Source organism: Nerophis ophidion, linkage group LG06, assembly GCF_033978795.1.
Source record: "Nerophis ophidion isolate RoL-2023_Sa linkage group LG06, RoL_Noph_v1.0, whole genome shotgun sequence".
In the NCBI taxonomy this organism is placed as follows: domain Eukaryota; kingdom Metazoa; phylum Chordata; class Actinopteri; order Syngnathiformes; family Syngnathidae; genus Nerophis; species Nerophis ophidion.
The window spans coordinates 66,227,382-66,248,080 of NC_084616.1; the positions used below are offsets into that span (position 1 = coordinate 66,227,382).

Sequence of the window (20,699 nt, forward strand, 5' to 3'; positions counted from 1 at the left end):
GGAATCATTTATGGTGATTTAACCCCCAATTCCAACACTTATTTGGAACATCCCACAGGTGTGCAGGCTAATTGGGAACAGGTGGGTGCCGTGATTGGGTATAAAAGTAGCTTCCATGAAATGCTAAGTAATTCACAAACAAGGATGGGGCGAGGGTCACCAATTTGTAAGCAAATTGTTGAACAGTTTTAGAACAACATTTCTCAACGAGCTATTGCAAGGAATTTAGGGATTTTACCATCTACGGTCCGTAAAATCATCAAAAGATTCAGAGAATCTGGAGAAATCACTGCATGTAAGCAATGATATTACAGACATTTGAACCCTCAGGCGGTACTGCATCAAAAAGCGACATCAGTGTGTCAAGGATATCACCACAAGTGCTCTGGAACACTTCATAAAACCACTGTCAGTAACTACAGTTGGTCGCTACATCTGTAAGTGCAAGTTAAAACTACTATGCAAAGCGAAACCCATTTATCAACAACACCAAGGAACGCCGCTGGCTTCGCTGGGCCCGAGCTCATCTAAGATGGACTGATGCAAAGTGGAAAAGTGTTTTGCGGTCTGATGAGTCCACATTTCATATTATATTTGGAAACTGTGGACGTGGTGTCCTCCGGAACAAAGAGGAAAATAACCATCCGGATTGTTATAGGCGAAAAGTTCAAAAGCTAGCATCTGTGATGGTATGGGGGTGTATTAGTGCCCAAGGCATGGGTAACTTACACATCTGTGAAGGCACCATTAATGCTGAATGGTCTATACAGGTTTTGGAGCAACATATGTTGTCATCCAAACAACGTTATCATGGACGCCCCTGCTTATTTCAGCAAGATAATGCCAAGCCACGTGTTTCAACAGCGTGGTTTTGTAGTAAAAGAGTGCGGGTACTTTCCTGGTCCGCCTGTAGTCCAGACTTGTCTCTCATCGAAAATGTGTGGCGCATTATGAAGCCTAAAATACAACAGCAGAGACCACGGACTGTTGAACGACTGAAGCTCTACATAAAACAAGAATGAGAAAGAATTCCACTTTCAAAGCTTCAACAATTAGTTTTCTCAGTTCCCAAACGTTTATTGAGTGTTGTTAAAAGAAAAGGTGATGTAACACAGTGGTGAACATGCCCTTTCCCAACTACTTTGGCACGTGTTGCAGCCCTGAAATTCTAAGTTAATTATTACTTGCAAAAAAAAATAGTTTATGAGTTTGAACATCAAATATCTTGTCTTTGTAGTGCATTCAACTGAATTCTGGTTGAAAAGGATTTGCAAATCATTATATTCCATTCATATTTACATCGAACACAATTTCCCAACTCATATGGAAACGGGGTTTGTATTTAGGGGATCATCCTGTAGATCTTACATCACGTGAATAAACTCCATTGTGCCACAAGAAATGAATCAGTTTAGAGTAGTGGTTCCCCCCAACATGCACCTGGCATATTTCCAACCTTTTGTTGAATTGCAACGTTTGTTTCAACGTGTACAGAACATCAAGGCCGACCCAGCAATTAGGCGCTGACTTTAGCCTTTGTACGTTGGATTAAACGCTTCAATGCTTCCAGTGCTTCCATGCTGCGAAAGGCTATCCATCGCTAAAATGAGTAAGAGGTATTTGCCATCTGGCAGATGGTATTTCTAAAGCACAATATGTATCCCAACCATGAGGCATCAGTACAGAAAGTATGACAGGAACTACGTAAAGTATAGAAGGATCTAGCATGCTGGTTTGCTAAACCTTTTCAAATCCAAGGATGCTGGATCAACTTTGAAATTCTTCACAACACAATAATTAATCCAATGTACGTAGTTTGATTTACACCGAAGTCTTAATACGTTATTTACATTTTTACAAAATGCCGAAGGCCAATAAAAAGGTTGTTTGGGTTAAAAATTTCCCCGGAATGAACCTTGGACCCCCCCCCCACCCCACCTCCAAGGGAAATAAGAAATGACTTCCATTGTGTAACGACTCAGCGCCACTGATTGACTTTCCCACCAAACGGATTAGCTTCGATTAGTAGCTACTTTGCATCGTTGCACAAAAGAACAACAACATGTGTTTGTACAATCAAATCCGTTGTATCGAAATAAATTCCTCTCACATGGTTTGCTTTCAAACCTTATCATCATGGGACTGCAAGTCTTAGTATTTTGTTCATTTAAACTGTGTTTTTATTGAATTATTGCTCAGATAACATCTTTAACGATTTTATAAGCAAGAGTTGGTTGCACTCATTTGTTTTCTTATTTCTACAGGGTCGAAACAATAAAAACATGTTAAAATACAAACATGTTTGAATGCAACTTTAATCCCAACTAGACACTTTTTGTACCGTCAACAAACATCTGTCCAAATTATGTGCGAATATTCAACACATTTTCCAGATACATTTAATAGATTTTATTTTTGCTTTCACTGACACAGAGCTAATTGTTCAGTTGGAACAGTTTGTGTCCAGCTTTTCAGTCATCAAGATGTTGATTTCAGGTGACTTTGAAGGTAATATTCTTCATGATTGCATTCATTTAGTGCAGTATACCAGTACCACTGACAGTAAAACACATCCACAACATGATGTAACCACCATAATTTACAGTTGTTAGAGTTCTTAGCTTTGAAAATCTAACCTTGAAGCCAACAAAAATACGTTTTGTCATAGTGGACAAATACAGTGGGGCAAAAAAGTATTTAGTCAGCCACCGATTGTGCAAGTTCTCCCACTTAAAATGATGACAGAGGTCTGTAATTTTCATCATAGGTACACTTCAACTGTGAGAGACAGAATGTGAAAAAAAAATCCAGGAATTCACATTGTAGGAATTTTAAAGAATTTATTTGTAAATTATGGTGGAAAATAAGTATTTGGTCAACCATTCAAAGCTCTCACTGATGGAAGGAGGTTGTGGCTTAAAACCTTACAATACATGGCCCCATTCATTCTTTCCTTAACACGGATCAATCGTCCTGTCCCCTTAGCAGAAAAACAGCCCCAAAGCATGATGTTTCCACCCCCATGATTCACAGTAGGTTTGGTGTTCTTGGGATGCAACTCAGTATTCTTCTTCCTCCAAACACGACGAGTTGAGTTTGTACCAAAATGGATACATGGATGATACAGCAGAAAATTGGGAGAATGTCATGTGGTCAGATGAAACCAAAATATAACTTTTTGGTATGAACTCAACTCGTCGTGTTTGGAGGAAGAAGAATACTGAGTTGCATCCCAAGAACACCGTACCTACTGTGAAGCATGGGGGTGGAAACATCATGCTTTGGGGCTGTTTTTCTGCTTAGGGGACAGAACGTTTGATCCGTGTTAAGGAAAGAATGAATGAGGCCATGTATCGTGAGATTTTGAGCCAAAACCTTCTTCCATCAGTGAGAGCTTTGAATGGTTGACCAAATACTTATTTTCCACCATAATTTACAAATAAATTATTTGAAATTCCTACAATGTGAATTCCTGGATTTTTTCCCCCACATTTTGTCTCTCACAGTTGAAGTGTACCTATGATGAAAATTACAGACCTCTGTCATCATTTTAAGTGGGAGAACTTGCACAATCGGTGGCTGACTAAATACTTTTTTGCCCCACTGTATCAATCTTTGTCTCGTCTCAACATCAAACATACAGAACTTATTTGCATGTCCACGAGCATATTTTAGTCCATCTTATAGGGGAACTGCATTTTTTTTTTTTAAATGTTGCCTATAATTTACAATATTATGTAAGAAAAGAACATATACATGTTTAATGCATTCTTATTGGATATAAATAAAGCAAATCTTTGTACATTGTGCCCATTAATCCCCCGAAACCACCAACAATACTTCATTTAAATGTTGTGACCTGCAAATTAATCACATATTAGCGATATTGTTAATGTAAGTGCTATTGCAAAGGAACTACTTTTAGCAGTGCTGTGATCACATAGAACTTGCTCATTTAACTATTGTTATACTAAGCTGCTGCATCACCTCCGACTGGGTGAAACCTATTTCTATATAATAAATTATGCATCTTACTTGTATAGTAGAAGGTTCTAGCCATAAACTGAGAAGTTGGTTAACTTTGACATTCAATTTAGACCCAGAGATGGCAAGAAAGACACAAAAAGATGCTTGCTTCGTTCGTTTGTTTTACCTGCAAGGCGATTATGAATGATTCCTCATCTAAACGGGAAGATATAAACATTCCATTTGTCATCATTCCAGTGAAAACAGACATTGTACAGTAAGTGTTTGTTTTAGTATGTTCATAATTTTTATTTCTTGTTTAGCACTTAGCAATACGGCTGCTTGCTGGATCTGTTTATCACCCGGCTTCTAAAACATGTAGCTCATCCTCACTATATTCAGGCTCAAAAATTAAAAGATTCTGGATCATCATTAGTAGTTGTTGAAGGAAATATTAAATGTTCACAGGGGTTTTTGGACTTTTTTTGGAGCGCTTCATAGGCGGAATAAGGCGCCTCTTGTTACCTTCATTGTTAACTCTCTTTTGCTAACATTTTTTTACAAGTTAGAATGCATAAAAAAGAAAAACATGTGTGCTTGTCTTACATAAGGATTGTAAAATGAAAGTGCAGTCCTCTTTAAAAATGTTGATAATCTTTCTCGGTGCTTCAATGTATAAAGTAATATTTCATACTGTTGTTCTAACAGTTTACACTACATGGCAGAAATGAGTCTTGCTGCTTCGTGGATGGTTCCTGCAAACATTCTAACTAATGTACTTTATGAGTCCGGGTCTTCTTCAAATGAACCCTTTCATATATCCAAAGACAATCATAAACTTAAACTAGAAACATCTGTTTGCAGTATCTATACAGGAGTATGTAGTATTATGCCCTTGTGGGAATTAGAAGAAATCCTATATCATTTCAAACCTATGCACCAATTTTTATTTTTATATTATTATTTAAGGTGATCATTCCATGCTGCAAAAATACTTGTATTGCAATTGTCCATTTATAGTTACATTCCCCCAAACGTTCATAAAAGAAAGACTGCAAAGTAATCCATCAATAATAAAGTTAACGTATTGATTTGTTATTTATGAAGGGATGGCTCCCCTGCACGGGACGCATGCATTCATGCATTCTAAACGTGACCACGCAACTGCCATGTGAATGAGTAAAACATCAAATGACATCCGTCACCCGGTGCTGTAAACAAATCCAATGAACTTGGCAGATAAATACAATAAATGATTAAGAATGCCGCTCGTAAAAGTATACTGTATAGAAAAAAAACGGCATTAGTTATTTAGTAGTTATGTCGTTTTTAGTAAGGAAGAGCAAATCAACATGTGTTGACATTGACAGTAAGGAACACTCACCACATAAAAAGCTGAGAAAAAATCCCCGCATTTTGCAGCGGATTAGAATGTTGCACCTTCTTTTGCGGGAACATTTGAGGTTTTAAAAGTAAAGTCAGACTCTTGTGAACTTACTAAAAAGTTACGAGCACGCTGTCAAGACCGCCTTGTCTACTTCGCTGACATCTCGTGAAACTGAAACTCTGTGCTGTATGCCTTTTTTTTTTTTTTGACGTGTCCCCGTGGATTCCACCGGTCCCATATAGTTAACCAAAACTGTATAGGGTTATTTATTCTATTTTAATTAGAATATATATTCTGTCGACATATTATGATTTAAACGATTATAGTTGGCGTGAAAGTGAGCGGTGATCTCAAAACGCCATTATAGCGAAGAGCTCTTGAAGGCAGCACGTAAACAAGCCCCTCCTATGGTAATAATATGTTCACTTGTCCATGCTGACGTAAAACAAATAATAATATTAGGCGCCCAGCATAAATTAACAGCTCATTGAAATAATTTTTTTTATATAGTTATTGACCATCAAACATCAATGCTACGATCAACATAAACAAAATGGGACTGCGTGTGTGGCCAATTCATTTTGCGTCTTTCAGCGCATGCGCCAGTCTAATCGCGTTGACCTGGCGTCCCTGAAATATGGGCCGTTCTGCAGAATTGGTTCAAAGTGAGATTATATCCATCCATCCATCCATTTTCTACCGCTTATTCCCTTTTAGGGTCACGGGGGGCGCTGGCGCCTATCTCAGCTACAATCGGGCGAAAGGCGGGGTACACCCTGGACAAGTCGCCACCTCATCGCAGGGCCAACACAGATAGACAGATAGTGAGATTATAAATATTTTTAAATTTTGTAAATTGTATTCTCAAAACTTTGTCCATATTGTACAGCAGTGTTTTTCAACCTTTTTTGAGCCGAGGCACATTTTTTTGCGTTGAAAAAATGCGGCGGCACACCACCAACAGAAATTATCTAAAATTGAAACTCACTTAACAGTAAAATGTGGTTGTCGCAATTGTTGGATATGACCTTAAAATCATAGGCAAGCATGCATCACTATAGCTCTTGTCTCAAAGTAGGTGTACTGTCACCACCTGTCACATCACATCATGACTTATTTTCACTTTTTTGCTGTTTTCCCGTGTGTAGTGTTTTACTTCTTGTCTTGCACTCTTATTTTGGTGGCTTTTTCTCTTTTTTTGTTGGTATTTCACTGTAGCAGTTTCATGTCTGCTTTGTATCAGCAATCAAGAATATTTCAGTTGTTTTCAACCTTCTTTGTTGGGGACATTGTTGATGTCATGTTCGGATGTACATTGTGGACGCTGTCTTTGCTCCACAGTAAGTCTTTTCTGTCGTCCAGCATTCTGTATTTCTTTACTTTTGTAGCCTGTTTAGTTTTAGTTTGGTTTTGCATAGCCTTCCCTAAGCTTCAATGCCTTTTCTTAGGGGCACCCACCTTTAGTTTATTTTTGGTTTAAGCACTAGAAACCTTTTTACCTGCACACTGCCTCCCGCTGTTTCCGACAGCTACAAAGCTATTAGCTACTGGCTGCCACCTACTGATATGGAAGAGTATTACACGGTTACTCTGCCCAGCTCTCGACAGCACCGACACTCAACAACAACACATCATTTGCAGACTATAATTACTGTTTTTCAAAAAATATTTTTAACCCAAATAGGTGAAATTAGACAAATCTCAAAACGGCACACCAGAATGTATCTCACGGCACACGGCGCAGTGGTTGAAAAACACTGTTGTACAGTATTTGAGGTGCACATTATTATAAAAAAAACACTCAATCAATCAATCAATGTTTATTTATATAGCCCTGAATCACCAGTGTCTCAAAGGGCTGCACAAACAACAACGACATCCTCGGTAGAGCCCACATAAGGGCAAGGAAAACTCACCCCAGTGGGACGTCGATGACAGTGACAATGATGACTATGAGAAACCTTGGAGAGGACGGCATATGTGGGCAACCCCTCTAGGGCAGTGTTTTTCAACCACTGTGCCGTGACATACATTCCGGTGTGCCGTGGGAGATGATCTAATTTCACATATTTGTGATAAAAAAAACTTTTTTGCAAACCAGTAATTATAGTTTGTTGTTTTTGAGTGTCGGTGCTGTCTAGAGCCGTGTAATACTCGTCCATATCAGTAGGTGGCAGGTGGTAGCTAATTGCTTTGTAGATGTCGGAAACAGCGGGAGGCAGTGTGAAGGTAAAAAGGTGTCTTATACTTAAACCAAAAATAAACAAAATGTGAGTGCCCTTAAGAAAAGGCTTTGCAGCTTAGGGAAGGCTATGCAGAACGAAACTAAAACTGAACTGGCTGCAAAGTAAACCAAAACAGAATGCTGGACGACAGCAAAAACTTACTGTGGAGGAAAGACGGCGTCCACAATATAAATCCGAACATGACATGACAATCGACAATGTCCCCACAAAGACGGATAAAAACAACTGAAACATTCTTGATTGCTAAAACAAAAGTAGATGCGGGAAATATCGCTCAAAGGAAGACATGAAGCTGCTACAGGTAAATACCAAAAAAATGAAAAAACCCACCAAAATAGGAGTGCTAAAACATTACACACAGGAAAACAGCAAAAAACTCAGAATAAGTCATGGCATGATGTGACAGTACACCTACTTTGAGACAAGAGCTATATTGATGCATGCTTGGTTATGCCATCCGTCCATCCATGTTTCTACCGCTTATTCCCTTTGAGGTCGCGGAGGGCGCTGGTGCCTATCTCAGCTGCAATCATATCCAACAATTGCGACAATGACTTTTAACTTTCAACTGAGTTGATGATTTGTGCCTTAGCTCGAAAAAGGTTGAAAAACACTGCCCTAGGGGACCGAAAGCAATGGATGTCGAGCGGGTCCAACATGATGCTGTGAGAGTCCAATCCAAAGTGGATCCAACACAACCGTGAGAGTCCCATCCATAGTGGAGCCAACAGGAAACTCTACTTGTAATTTGTATTTTCAGAATATTTGTCTTCTCCCCAAATGAATCACCACCAAATCATAGATTTCAAATATGAATAGAAAATATTTTGTCACTTTGTTAATATCATGCTTACTTACCTTGTGTAAAAATTATTTTTTTTTAGAGTTTTTTCACAATAAAATCCATTAAAAAATATATTTTCAACACATTTTCTTACTTCGATAGATGACATTCTTCAAACTCAACATGCTATTGATTTCAAAGTTAATTATTTATGAAATTCAACATACAAACCCCGTTTCCATATGAGTTGGGAAATTGAGTTAGATGGAAATATAAACGGAATACAATTATTTGCAAATCCTTTTCAATCCATATTCAATTGAATGCACTACAAAGACAACATATTTGATGTTCAAACTCATAAACTTTTTTTTTTTTGTGCAAATATTTAACTTAGAATTTCATGGCTGCAACACATGCCAAAGTAGTTGGGAAAGGGCATGTTCACCACTGTGTTACATCACCTTTTCTTTTAACAACACTCAATAAACGTTTTGGAACTGAGGAAACTAATTGTTGAAGCTTTGAAAGTGGAATTCTTTCCAATTCTTGTTTTATGTAGAGCTTCAGTCTTTCAACAGTCCGAGGTCTCCGCTGTCGTATTTTAGGCTTCATTATGTGCCACACACTTTCCATGGGAGACAGGTCTGGACTGCAGGCAGGCCAGGAAAGTACCCGCACTGTTTTTTTACGAAGCCACGATGTTGTAACACTTGTCTTGCTGAAATAAGCAGGGGTGTCCATGATAACGTTGCTTGGATGACAACATATGTTGCTCCAAAACCTGTATGGACCTTTCAGCATTAATGGTGCCTTCACAGATGTGTAAGTTACCCATGCCTTGGGCACTAATACACCCCCATACCATCACAGACGCTGGCTTTTGAACTTCGCGCCTATAACAATCCGAATGGTTATTTTCCTATTTGTTCCGGAGGACACCACGTCCACAGTTTCAAAATATAATATGAAATGTGGACTCATCAGACCACAGAACACTTTTCCACTTTGCATCAGTCCATCTTAGATGAGCTCGGGCCCAGCAAAGCCAGCGGCGTTTCAGGGTGTAGTTGATAAATGAGTTTGGCTTTGCATAGTAGAGTTTTAACTTACACTTACAGATGTAGCGACCAAATGTAGTTACTGACAGTGGTTTTATGAAATGTTCCTGAGCCCATGTGGTGATATCCTTTTTACATTGATGTGGGTTTTTGATGCAGTACCGCCTGAGGGGTCAAAGGTCCGTTATATCATCGCTTACGTGCAGTGATTTCTCCAGATTTTCTGAACCTTTTGATGATAGTTCGATGCCACCTCAGTAGAAGCATTTAAGTCTCACCTTAAAACTCATTTGTATACTCTAGCCTTTAAATAGACTCCCTTTTTAGACCAGTTGATCTGCCGTTTCTTTTCTTTTTCTTCTATGTCCCACTCTCCCTTGTGGAGAGGGTCCGGTCCGATCCGGTGGCCATGTACTGCTTGCCTGTGTATCGGCTGGGGACATCTCTGCGCTGCTGATCCGCCTCCGCTTGGGATGGTTTCCTGCTGGCTCCGCTGTGAACGGGACTCTCGCTGCTGTGTTGGATCCGCTTTGGACTGGACTCTCGCGACTGTGTTGGATCCATTATGGATTGAACTTTCACAGTATCATGTTAGACCCGCTCAACATCCATTGCTTTCCTCCTCTCCAAGGTTCTCATAGTCATCATTGTCACCGATGTCCCACTGGGTGTGAGTTTTCCTTGCCCTTATGTGGGCCTACCGAGGATGTCGTAGTGGTTTGTGCAGCCCTTTGAGACACTAGTGATTTAGGGCTATATAAGTAAACATTGATTGATTGATTGATATTACGTACCGTAGATGGTAAAATCCCTAAATTCCTTGCAATAGCTCGTTGAGAAATGTTGTTGTAAAACTGTTCGACAATTTGCTTACAAAGTGGTGACCCTCACCCGATCCTTGTTTGTGAATTACTTAGCATTTCATGGAAGCTGCTTTTATACCCAATCATGGCACCCACCTGTTCCCAATTAGCCTGCACACCTGTGGGATGTTCCAAATAAGTGTTTGATGAGCATTCCTCAACTTTATCAGTATTTATTGCCACCTTTCCCAACTTCTTCGTCACATGTTGCTGGCATCAAATTCTAAAGTTAATGATTATTTGCAAAAAAAAAAAAATGTTTATCAGTTTGAACATCAAATATGTTGTCTTTGTTGCATATTCAACTGAATATGGGTTGAAAAGGATTTGCAAATCTTTGTATTCCGTTTATATTTACATCTAACACAATTTCCCAACTGCATGGAAACGGGGTTTGTACCATGAATTCATTAACGTGGAAGTTAAAAACTTATTCGGGTGTTACCATTTAGTGGTCAATTGTACGGAATATGTATGTGCAATCTACTAATAAAAGTTTCAATCAATAAATCAATGAGTATTCAGTGGCAGCACGGTGTTGCAATTATCTTCTTCCTCCTCCCTCTAGCAGTTGTGTTCCATCACCTGACTACTTCCTCTCCACTACAGCCAAGTCACAAACCCAATCACATGCTGATTCGTGACTTGTGATTCCCTTGCTCATTTAAAGAATCCGGTCAACTTCTTCAGATCTAAAAAGAATATGATTTGGTCCAATTTGGCCTGCAGTGTAAGCGTAACCTTCGACCTTCAGCCTTCTTTTGCTCCCCGGCCGATAAATCATTGATGACTTCAAACTTTCCTTCTCTTCTTTTCTTTTTTCTTTATTATTCCTTCCTCAAATATTCTTGGTGTAAACTGGGTCAGCCTTCACTCTTTCTCCGGATTCTCTCATCCGTTCTTTCTCACTTTTCTTCGTTTTGGCATGTTGGTGTTTTGATTCTTTCTTTCTGAACTCTACAATTGCATAAACATTTGCTCATTTGCTTTAAATAGATCATTGAAACGATGATTCTTGAAATCAAGCACTTATTTTAAGACTTTGTGAACACAATTACGGGCACACTTTTTATTTAAAAACTATAGGATTAAGTTACTTACCATTCAGCCACAAGGGGCAAAAATTAAACGTTATTTCCTGGTCAAAAATGTAGGGGTGTGGCCTAAACCTTCAGTAAACAATGTCAATAAATATTTGCATTTCGGTTGTGATATAAAAACTCGGGACATGATTTCTTTGACCACTGTTGTTCTTTTTTTTTTTTAAATAAACCTACAGTATTTCTATGTTTCTAACACCTTGTATTAAACTTGATCATATAAATATTTTAAATTATACAATTGAAACCGATCAAAAAATTTTTAAAGGCTTGTTTTCATAAATTTAAATTTAGGGGTCACAATTGGGGAGAGCCCTACTTATCAATAGTAAGTACCCAATAAAAGATGATGTTGTATTAATTTATCTTATCACTTTCTCAGTTAATGCCCTGGGTTAAAAAAAAAAAAAAAATCACAATATCCATCCATCCATTTCCTACCGCTTATTCCCTTTTGGGGTCGCTGGTGTTTATCTCAGCTACAATCAGGCGGAAGGCGGTGTACACCCTGGACAAGTAGCAACCTCATCACAGAAATCACAATATAAAGAAACTAAAAATGCATGTTTGAAAACTTAAATGTTTTATTTTGTTATTAGTTTCTGGTTAAAGGACAGCACTTTGCTTTAATTCGGTAGAATGCCCCATACACACTCGCATATATATATATATATATATATATATATATGTATATATATATACATACACATACATATATATGTATATATATGTACATACATGTGTGTATATATATATGTAAATATATATACATGTACTATATATACACATATATACACACAGTCATATATACACGTACATACTCTATATATACACATATACGTACATATTCATACATACGTGTGTATATATATATATATATATACACACACACATACATACGTGTAAATATACATACATCAGTGTATGTATATATATATATATATATATATATGCAGTATATAAATATATATAATTATACACTGTATATATATATATATATATATATATACACACACGCACGCACGCACACATATATATTTATGTATAGTTGTGTGTATACATATTTTTTTTACTTGTTGAACTCCTAAATGTTTATTACTATCAATATAATTATTAAACATATGTATGATTTAAAGTAAACGTTGTGTTGTATAATCCATCCATCTTCTTCCACTTATCCGAGATCGGGTCGCGGGGGCAGCAGCCTAAGCAGGGAAGCCCAGACTTCCCTCTCCCCAGCCACTTCGTCTAGCTCTTCCCGGGGGATCCCGAGGCGTTCCCAGGCCAGCCGGGAGACATAGTCTTCCCAACGTGTCCTGGGTCTTCCCCATGGCCTCCTACCGGTTGGACGTGCCCTAAACACCTGCCTAGGGAGGCGTTCGGGTGGCATCCTGACCAGATGCCCGAACCACCTCATCTGTCTCCTCTCGATGTGATGTATAATGTATACTTTTAAGTGGATATTCAGACTTGTATACATCCACAGTATTGTATTCTGAGTAGTGTATAGAACAAACTATTAACAAACTAGTGAGTTGTGCAGAAGTGCTTTTATCTTTAACATGAACTGATAGAGTTTGCATTACCTGGAATGGCCCAGCGTAGGTTTAAATATGGTTAAACTATCACTAGAAAAAATTGCACCTCTCGACTTTGAAACCTTTCTATTTCAAACAAAGTCCAAGTTTCTGTCACGTTGGAACAACAATAAAAAGAACACCAACTCTGACTAGAATATATAACGAATGCCCGAAATGTGTCCTGAAAGTAATGATTGCCTGCTTGAAACCATGTTTAGCAGCAAAGGTGTACACATTGAAAAAGTTTCACAAAAAACACCACTAGAGGGAACTGTAGCCCGCATTAAACAAAACACATTTATTCCAGACTTTTACAGGACTGCTATTTTTCATGACATACTAATTGCACTAAGAGCTACAAACAGTAATGTCAGATACACTCACAAAGATTACTTCAATAAATATCAATCAATCAAAGCTGACTTCTATAGCCATTAATGTTTCCTGTTTTGCCGTGTTTGTGACTGCTCGCTGTTGCAGCGCTAAAAACTAAGTATTATCTTTCTATCTGTGTATTCCCGGGGCCAGAGCACCTGACATTGAAGCTAATCTTAGGGAGCTAACTCACAACAGTCTTAGTAAACACGTACGACAGGATAATCGCAACACTAGCTATGCGAATAGTAGTATACTAATTTAACACGCTGGCTCCAACGACACTAAGCTGATTACAAAGACGAACATAGCTAGAACTTGTAATCTCGCAAGAAAGATATCCAGGCATCGAGTACTTGTCTATGGCCCCCTGCCTGCGGGAGGCAATGATGATAGGTACAGCAGATTAGTCTCGCTTAACAAGTGGCTGACTAGTTTTTGTAGAGAACAGGGACTAAAGTTTATTGATAATTGGCCCTGTTTCTGAGGCAAACCGGGCTTGCTGATGAGGGACGGCCTTCACCCTAACCGGGAAGGCACCATCACTCTACCTAGGAACATGGATTACTGGCTGAGTCACACTTGACTAACAACACCAGAACAAGTTCGGACGCAGACATAATGGAACATTTCCTGTACACAAAGCATTTTTCGTAGAATAATACATGACTCACATAATATTTCTTCTGTAGTGACTGTGCAAGAGGTGAAAATGCATTCTACTGAGGTGGCAAATTATGACACGGTCAATATATTACAGCACCAAACCAATAATCTGAAGTTCAACATCATATCAAGTCCTAGATGTGGTCAAAATTATTTAAGACGCACTACACAAAATAAATGTACCGTTATTAATACCACTACTACGGACACCACTAAGAAAAAATCCTCAATACAGCCCACTACCCTTCTTAACTGTCTATGTGACGTCAAGGCTTGGTTAGCCCAGAATTTTTTAATAATGAATGAGGGGAAAAACGGAAATTTTGGTTTTTGGTACGGCCCTCACTGACTTGGGACCATTGCAAAATTATGTGCGTCCCAAAGTCACCAGCCTTGGCGTCACTATAGACAGCGATTTTAAACTACACAAACAAGTCAATGGCGTTTTAAAATCGTGTTTTTATCACCTTCGTCTTTTAGTAAAGGTTAAACCGTTTTTATCTTTTAACCTTTTTGAACAAGTCGTGCATGCTTTTATTTCAAGTCGCCTGGACTACTGCAATGCACTTTATGCTGGCATTAGCCAAAAAGCTCTCTCCCGGTTGCAGTTAGTCCAGAACGCGGCAGCACGACTTTTAACAGGGGCCAGGAAACGCCAACATATAACCCCAATTCTTCAGAGTTTGCACTGGCTCCCTGTTCATTTTAGAATTGGTTTTAAAACATTGCTGTTTGTTTTTAAATCTTTACATGGACTGGGACCTCAATATATCTCGGACCTCATCCAAATTTACATTCCTGCGCGCGCTCTGAGGTCCGAGAGCCAGTTCCAGCTCGTGGTGCCCAAGACCAGACTTAAGACCAGGGGAGACAGGGCCTTCTCTGTGGTCGGCCCTAAGCTCTGGAACACTCTGCCGCTCCATGTTCAAACTGCTTCCACAGTGGAGTGTTTTAAGTCTCGTCTTAAGACCCACTTTTATTCTTTGGCTTTTAACACTACGTGAGTTGTGTGGTCCTCTGTTCTCTGTTGTCCTCTGTGTTTTTTATACACTTTGATTTCTATTTTACTGTTTTAATTGATTTTACCCTTTAAAATAGTTTTTAATCATATTTGTTTTTATATTGTTTTTATTGGTTTTATTCTTTGGCTTTTAACACTACGTGAGTTGTGTGGTCCTCTGTTGTCCTCTGTGTTTTTTATACACTTTGATTTCTATTTTACTGTTTTAATTGATTTTACCCTTTAAAATAGTTTTTAATCATATTTGTTTTTATATTGTTTTTATTGGTTTTATATATATATATATATATTTTTTTACAATTGTTTTTAACACGGCTGTGCAGCACTTTGGAAACGTTATTGTGGTTTAAATGTGCTATATAAATAAAGTGGATTGGATTGGATTGGATAATGTTTTTTGAAACATCAAATCATTGTCCCCCAAAATGTTTTTAGTTGATGACGTCATTAGAGACAACAATCTTAACGTCATTGGTCTCAGTGAAACCTGGTTAAAACCAGATTAATTTTTCCCGCTTAACGAGGCATCTCCTCCTAAATATACGAATGCACATATTGCCCGTTCCCTTAAAAAAGGGGTGGAGGGGTCGCACTAATAAACAATGAAAACCTTAACCTTACCCCTAACCTAAGTAATACATAGAAATTGTTTTAGGTGCTTACTATGAGGTCTGTCACACCGATCCTTCTTTATCTGGCGGTTATCTACCACCCCCCCCGTGCCCTATTTTATCAATGAATTTTCAGAGTTTGTCGCTGAACTAGTGACACACGCAGATAACATAATTATAATGGAAGATTTTAATATCCATGTGAATACCCCTTCAGACTCTTTCTGCGCTCCGCTCCAGACTACATGGGTAGTGTGTGGTCTTACACAAATAATAAATGAACCCACGCATCGCAACTGTAATATGATAGATGTAGTCTTTGTTTGGGGTGTCACCACCTCTAAAGTTATGATACTTCCATACATTAAAGTAATGTCCGATAGTTACCTTATCAAATTCGAAGTTCTGACTGATTGTCAACAATCTACTAATAACCACTGTGCTAGCAGCCGCAGCAGTAATGCTTTCACAACTACAACCCTTGCTGGCCTACTACCTTCAGGTAATGGCGCCATTCCCAAATCATGTGGGCTCTATCGATAACCTCACTAACAACTTTAACAATACTCTGTGCAACACCATTGATAGTATAGCACCGCTAAAGCTAAAAAAGGTACCTAAAAAGGCGTACTCCCTGGTTTATAGAAGAAACTAGAGCCCTTAAACTATCATGTAGAAAGCTGGAATGCAAATGGCGTGCGACTAAACTTGAGGTTTTCCATTAAGCATGGAGTGATAGTTTATTAACTTCTAAACGCACGCTTACCTTAGCTACTACTCCAATCTCATCCTCCTCAATAAAAACAATCCGAAATATTTGTTCAGTACAGTAGCAACGCTAACCCAACAAGGGACTCCTCCCAGTAGCTCCACCCACTCGGCAGATGACTTTATGAATTTCTTTAATAAGAAAATAGAAGTCATTAGAAAGGAGATAGAGGACAATGTGTCCCATCTACAACTGGGTTCTATTAATGCAGATACGAATGTATGCACGATGGACATTGCCCTACAAAATAGTCTCTCTCTTTTTGATGAAATACCATTAGAGAAACTCCCGCGATGTAAAAATGGGATAAAACAAACAACATTGACCCACTTCCTGGGAAACTTATAAAGGAGCTGTTTGTAATATTAGGACCATCAGTGCTAAATATTGTAAACTTATCACTTTCCTCTGGTACTGTTCCCCTAGCATTAAAAAAAGTGTTTATTCATCCTCTGTTTAAAAGACCCCATCTCGATCCTGACCTCATTCTTAACTACCGGCGGTGTCCCACCTTCCCTTATCTCGAAAATCCTCGAAAAAAATGTTGCAGAGCAGCTATATGAACACTTGGCGTCTAACAATCTCTGAACACTTTCAGTCCGGTTTCAGGGCAAATCACTTTATGGAGACAGCCTTCGCAAAAATAACTAATGATCTAATGCTAACGATGAATGCTGATGAGTCATCCATGTTGCTTCTACTTGATCTTAGCGCTGCTTTCGCTACTGTCTATCATAATATTTTATTAAAACATATCAAAACACATACTAGTACGTCAGACTTAGCCTTTTCTTGGTTTAACTCCAATCTTACGGACAAAATGCGGTGCGTCTCCCATAAGAATGTGACCTAAGGTAACGTGCGGCGTTCCATAAGGTTCGATTCTTGGCCCTGCACTCTTCAGCATCTACATGCTGCCGCTATGTGACATCATACGCAAATACGGTGTTAGCTTTCACTGTTATGCTGATGACACCCAACTTTACATGCCCCTAAAGCGGTTGTCACTTGGAGGCACGTCTTAATGAAATTAAGCAATGAATGTTTAGCAACTTTTTGCAACTCAACGCTAAGAAAACAGAATTGCTGATTATCAGTCCTGCTAGACACCGGCACTTATCTAATAACACTACCCTAATATTTGACAACCAAACAATTACACAAAGTGACTCAGTAAAGAATCTCGGTATTATCTTTAACCCAACTCTCTCATTTGAGTCACACATAAAATGTGTTACCTAAACAGCCTTCTTTCATCTCCGTAATATCGCCAAGGTTTGTTCCATTTTGTCCACCACCGACGCTGAGCTCATTATTCATGTGTTTGTTACGTCTCGTCTCAATTACTGTAAGACATTATTTTCGGGTCCCACTATGTCTACAATTGAAAGATTACAGTTGGTTACAAATTGCGGCTGATAAACTTTTGACAAGAACAAGAAAATGTTATCATATTACGCCTGTACAGGCTCACCTGCACTGACATGTTTACTTGCAGAAATGAACGAGCTGCATATTAGGGCTGCGAATCTTTGGGTGTCCCACGATTCGATTCAATATCGATTCTTGGGGTTGCGATTCGATTATATATCGATTTTTTCGATTCAACACGGTTCTCAATTCAAAAATCATATTTTTCCGATTCAAAACGTTTCTGTATTCATTCAATACATAGGATTTCAGCAGGATCTACCCCAGTCTGCTGACATGCTAGCAGAGTAGTACATTTTTTTAAAAAAAGCTTTTATAATTGTAAAGGACAATGTTTTATCAACTGATTGCAATAATGTAAATTAATAAACTATTAAATTAATAAACTATTAAACGCACCAAAAATATGACTTATTTTATCTTGGTGAAAACATTGGACACAGTGTGTTGTCAAGCTTATGAGATGCGATGCAAGTGTAAGCCACTGTGACACTATTGTTCTTTTTTTGTAATTTTTATAAATGTCTAATGATAATGTCAATTAGGGATTTTTAATCACTGCTGTGCTGAAATTATAACTAATATTGATACTGTTGTTGATAATATTCATTTTTGTTTCACTACTTTTGGTTTGTTCTGTGTCATGTTTTTGTCTCCTCTCAATTGCTTTGTTTATTGCAGTTCTGAGTGTTGCTGGGTCAGGTTGGGTTTTGGAATTGGATTGCATTGTTGTGGTATTGCTGTGTATTGGTTTGTTGGATTGATTAAAAAAATAGAATAAAATAAAATAAATAGATTTTTTTTTTAAATGAGAATCGATTCTGAATCGCAGAACGTGAGAATCGCGATTCGTATTCGAATCGATTTTTTCCCCACACCCATACTGCATATAGTGCAATATTTTTTAAATGATGTACATAATCATTTCCAAAAGGGAGACAGACATGTGGAATACCATGTGCAAGGGCGGCTATCTGGCCCTGACGAAGGAAGTGCCAGAACAATCCTTTGAGATAGTATGAAACCTCAGTTCTGAAGTTGTTGTTCTTCGCTTTCCTCTTGCACTGGATCCTACTTAGGCTCCTCAAAGTACGGTTAGAAACTAAAATCCTTCACTGTCACTATTTCTAATAAAAAGTAGCTTATAAATAAAAGTTGTGATATTTATTTGGGTTTATAGGGCCACCCTGTGCACGACAGCAGAAACCTTGAACCTTGAAAAAAAAAAAAAAAAAAATAGGTATTATCTGTGTTGGTGAAGACATAAAAACAGCAGAAACGTTGCTCTACTGACAATATTTATTGGCTTGAAATATTCAAAATGTTTCTTGATCATTTAAAATAGGCCTAATACTTAAAGAGGAACTGCACTTATTTGGAATTTTGCCAATCATTCACAATCCTTACGTAAGACAACACATTCTCTTTTTATGCATTCTAAATGAACAAATGCGATCACATCCGATGGAAGTTGCTCTATTCTGCCTATAAAGCACACATTAAAACATCCAAATACCTTCATTAAGGTTTAATATCCATCCATCCATCCATTCACTTTCTACCGCTTATTCCCTTTGGGGTCCCGAGGGGGGGGGGGGGCTGGTGCCTATCTCAGCTACAATCGGGCGGAAGGCGGTCTACACTCTGGACAATTCGCCACCTCTTCGCAGGGCCAACACCGATAGACAACATTCACACACTAGGGCCATTTTAGTGTTGCCAATCAACCTATCTCAAGGTGCATATACATGCTGTAATTATATATGTAATGTAGTAACATGCTCATTTATAATAACATATAATATTTGACTATTTTAATCAGTTTAAGCATTCGGCATCGCATTTCAAAAATGCATCACAACGTTCACTTTTTCCTCGACAAGATCACTGATTATTACACACTGCAGACTTTATCAGAGCCACAAACATAATGAAACATCACTTACACAAGGTCTGCTGTCACTAGGATGCCGACTGATACAAGCTTGTTGTAATCGCGCTTGATGAAGAATGACTCAATATCCTGTGAAGAACAAAGGGGGTGGAACCAAGCGCAGACCAAGCATCTTTTGTGTGTGTTTCTCACCATTACTGGATATAAATTGGATGCCAAAGTTGATGAACTCGTTAATTTATGTCTTCATCCTTTTATTATCCAGGTGAGAGGCATTATTTAAGATCTGGAATAAACTTTTGCGAGTTCCAAGGCGTAAAAGCAGCTCACCAGTCAGTGACGTCAACACAGCAATACACAAATTGTTAACTCCCTCTGGTCACGGCACCGCTAAAAATAGTTTATCTGTGTGGAGAGGCGGAGCCGACAAGCCGACAGCGGGCTCGGACAAACGGTGGTCCTGCCCAAGATGGCGGCCAGGAGGCGGAGCATGCAGCGGAGCAGAGAGGCGGGGCACACCTGGAGCGACACTGCCGCCATCAGAGTCAGGTGCGTAGTTCACACACCTGCTCTCAATCCCTACATCTTCTGCTGCAGCATAAAAGGGGAGAGGGAGGAGCAATCGTGGCAGAAGTAGAAGGAGAGAGACAAACAACCAGACGGAAGACCAGACGAGCGAGAACCCCAGAGAGCCACGGAGCGACGAAGACCAGCACAGGAAGACGGGCGACTGAAAAGGAGACCGGAGCAAGTAGAGAAGGAGGCACTGAAATAGCGACCGACTGACAGCGAGCGACTTTCTGTTTGCAAAAATAATGAGTCAAACCTGTGCAAAGCGATGTCCTCCGTTGATGATCCATGGCGGCAGGAAGCCATTTATGATAACAATATCACTAATAATTGGTTAAAATTCAAGTCACAAATACAAATTTTGTATTTTTGGCT

At 38.8% G+C, this 20,699-nt stretch overlaps 3 protein-coding genes across 4 annotated transcripts in view; 1 reads left to right on the forward strand and 2 right to left on the reverse strand.

Annotated features, from left to right (window-relative positions):
* The window catches only part of LOC133555134 (ATP-binding cassette sub-family C member 4-like), a 153,607-nt gene extending 148,063 nt beyond the window's left edge, over window positions 1-5,544 (reverse strand). Inside the window, exon 1 of the mRNA XM_061904647.1 lies at window positions 5,351-5,544. Coding sequence (XP_061760631.1) covers window positions 5,351-5,424 — 74 coding nt within the window. The 5' untranslated portion in view covers window positions 5,425-5,544. The remainder of the gene's footprint in view (window positions 1-5,350) is intronic.
* The window catches only part of LOC133555136 (calsequestrin-2-like), a 123,443-nt gene that overhangs the window by 35,879 nt on the left and 66,865 nt on the right, over window positions 1-20,699 (forward strand). The window lies entirely within an intron of this gene.
* Window positions 13,266-20,699, reverse strand: part of timmdc1 (translocase of inner mitochondrial membrane domain containing 1) — a 37,480-nt gene continuing 30,046 nt past the window's right edge. The window contains exon 9 of one of the 2 annotated variants that reach the window (XM_061904654.1): window positions 13,266-19,074. The gene's annotated coding sequence lies outside the window, so the exon portion shown is untranslated. Of the gene's footprint in view, window positions 19,075-19,145 lie in introns of those variants that run through there. The other variant, XM_061904653.1, reaches the window with a different exon arrangement.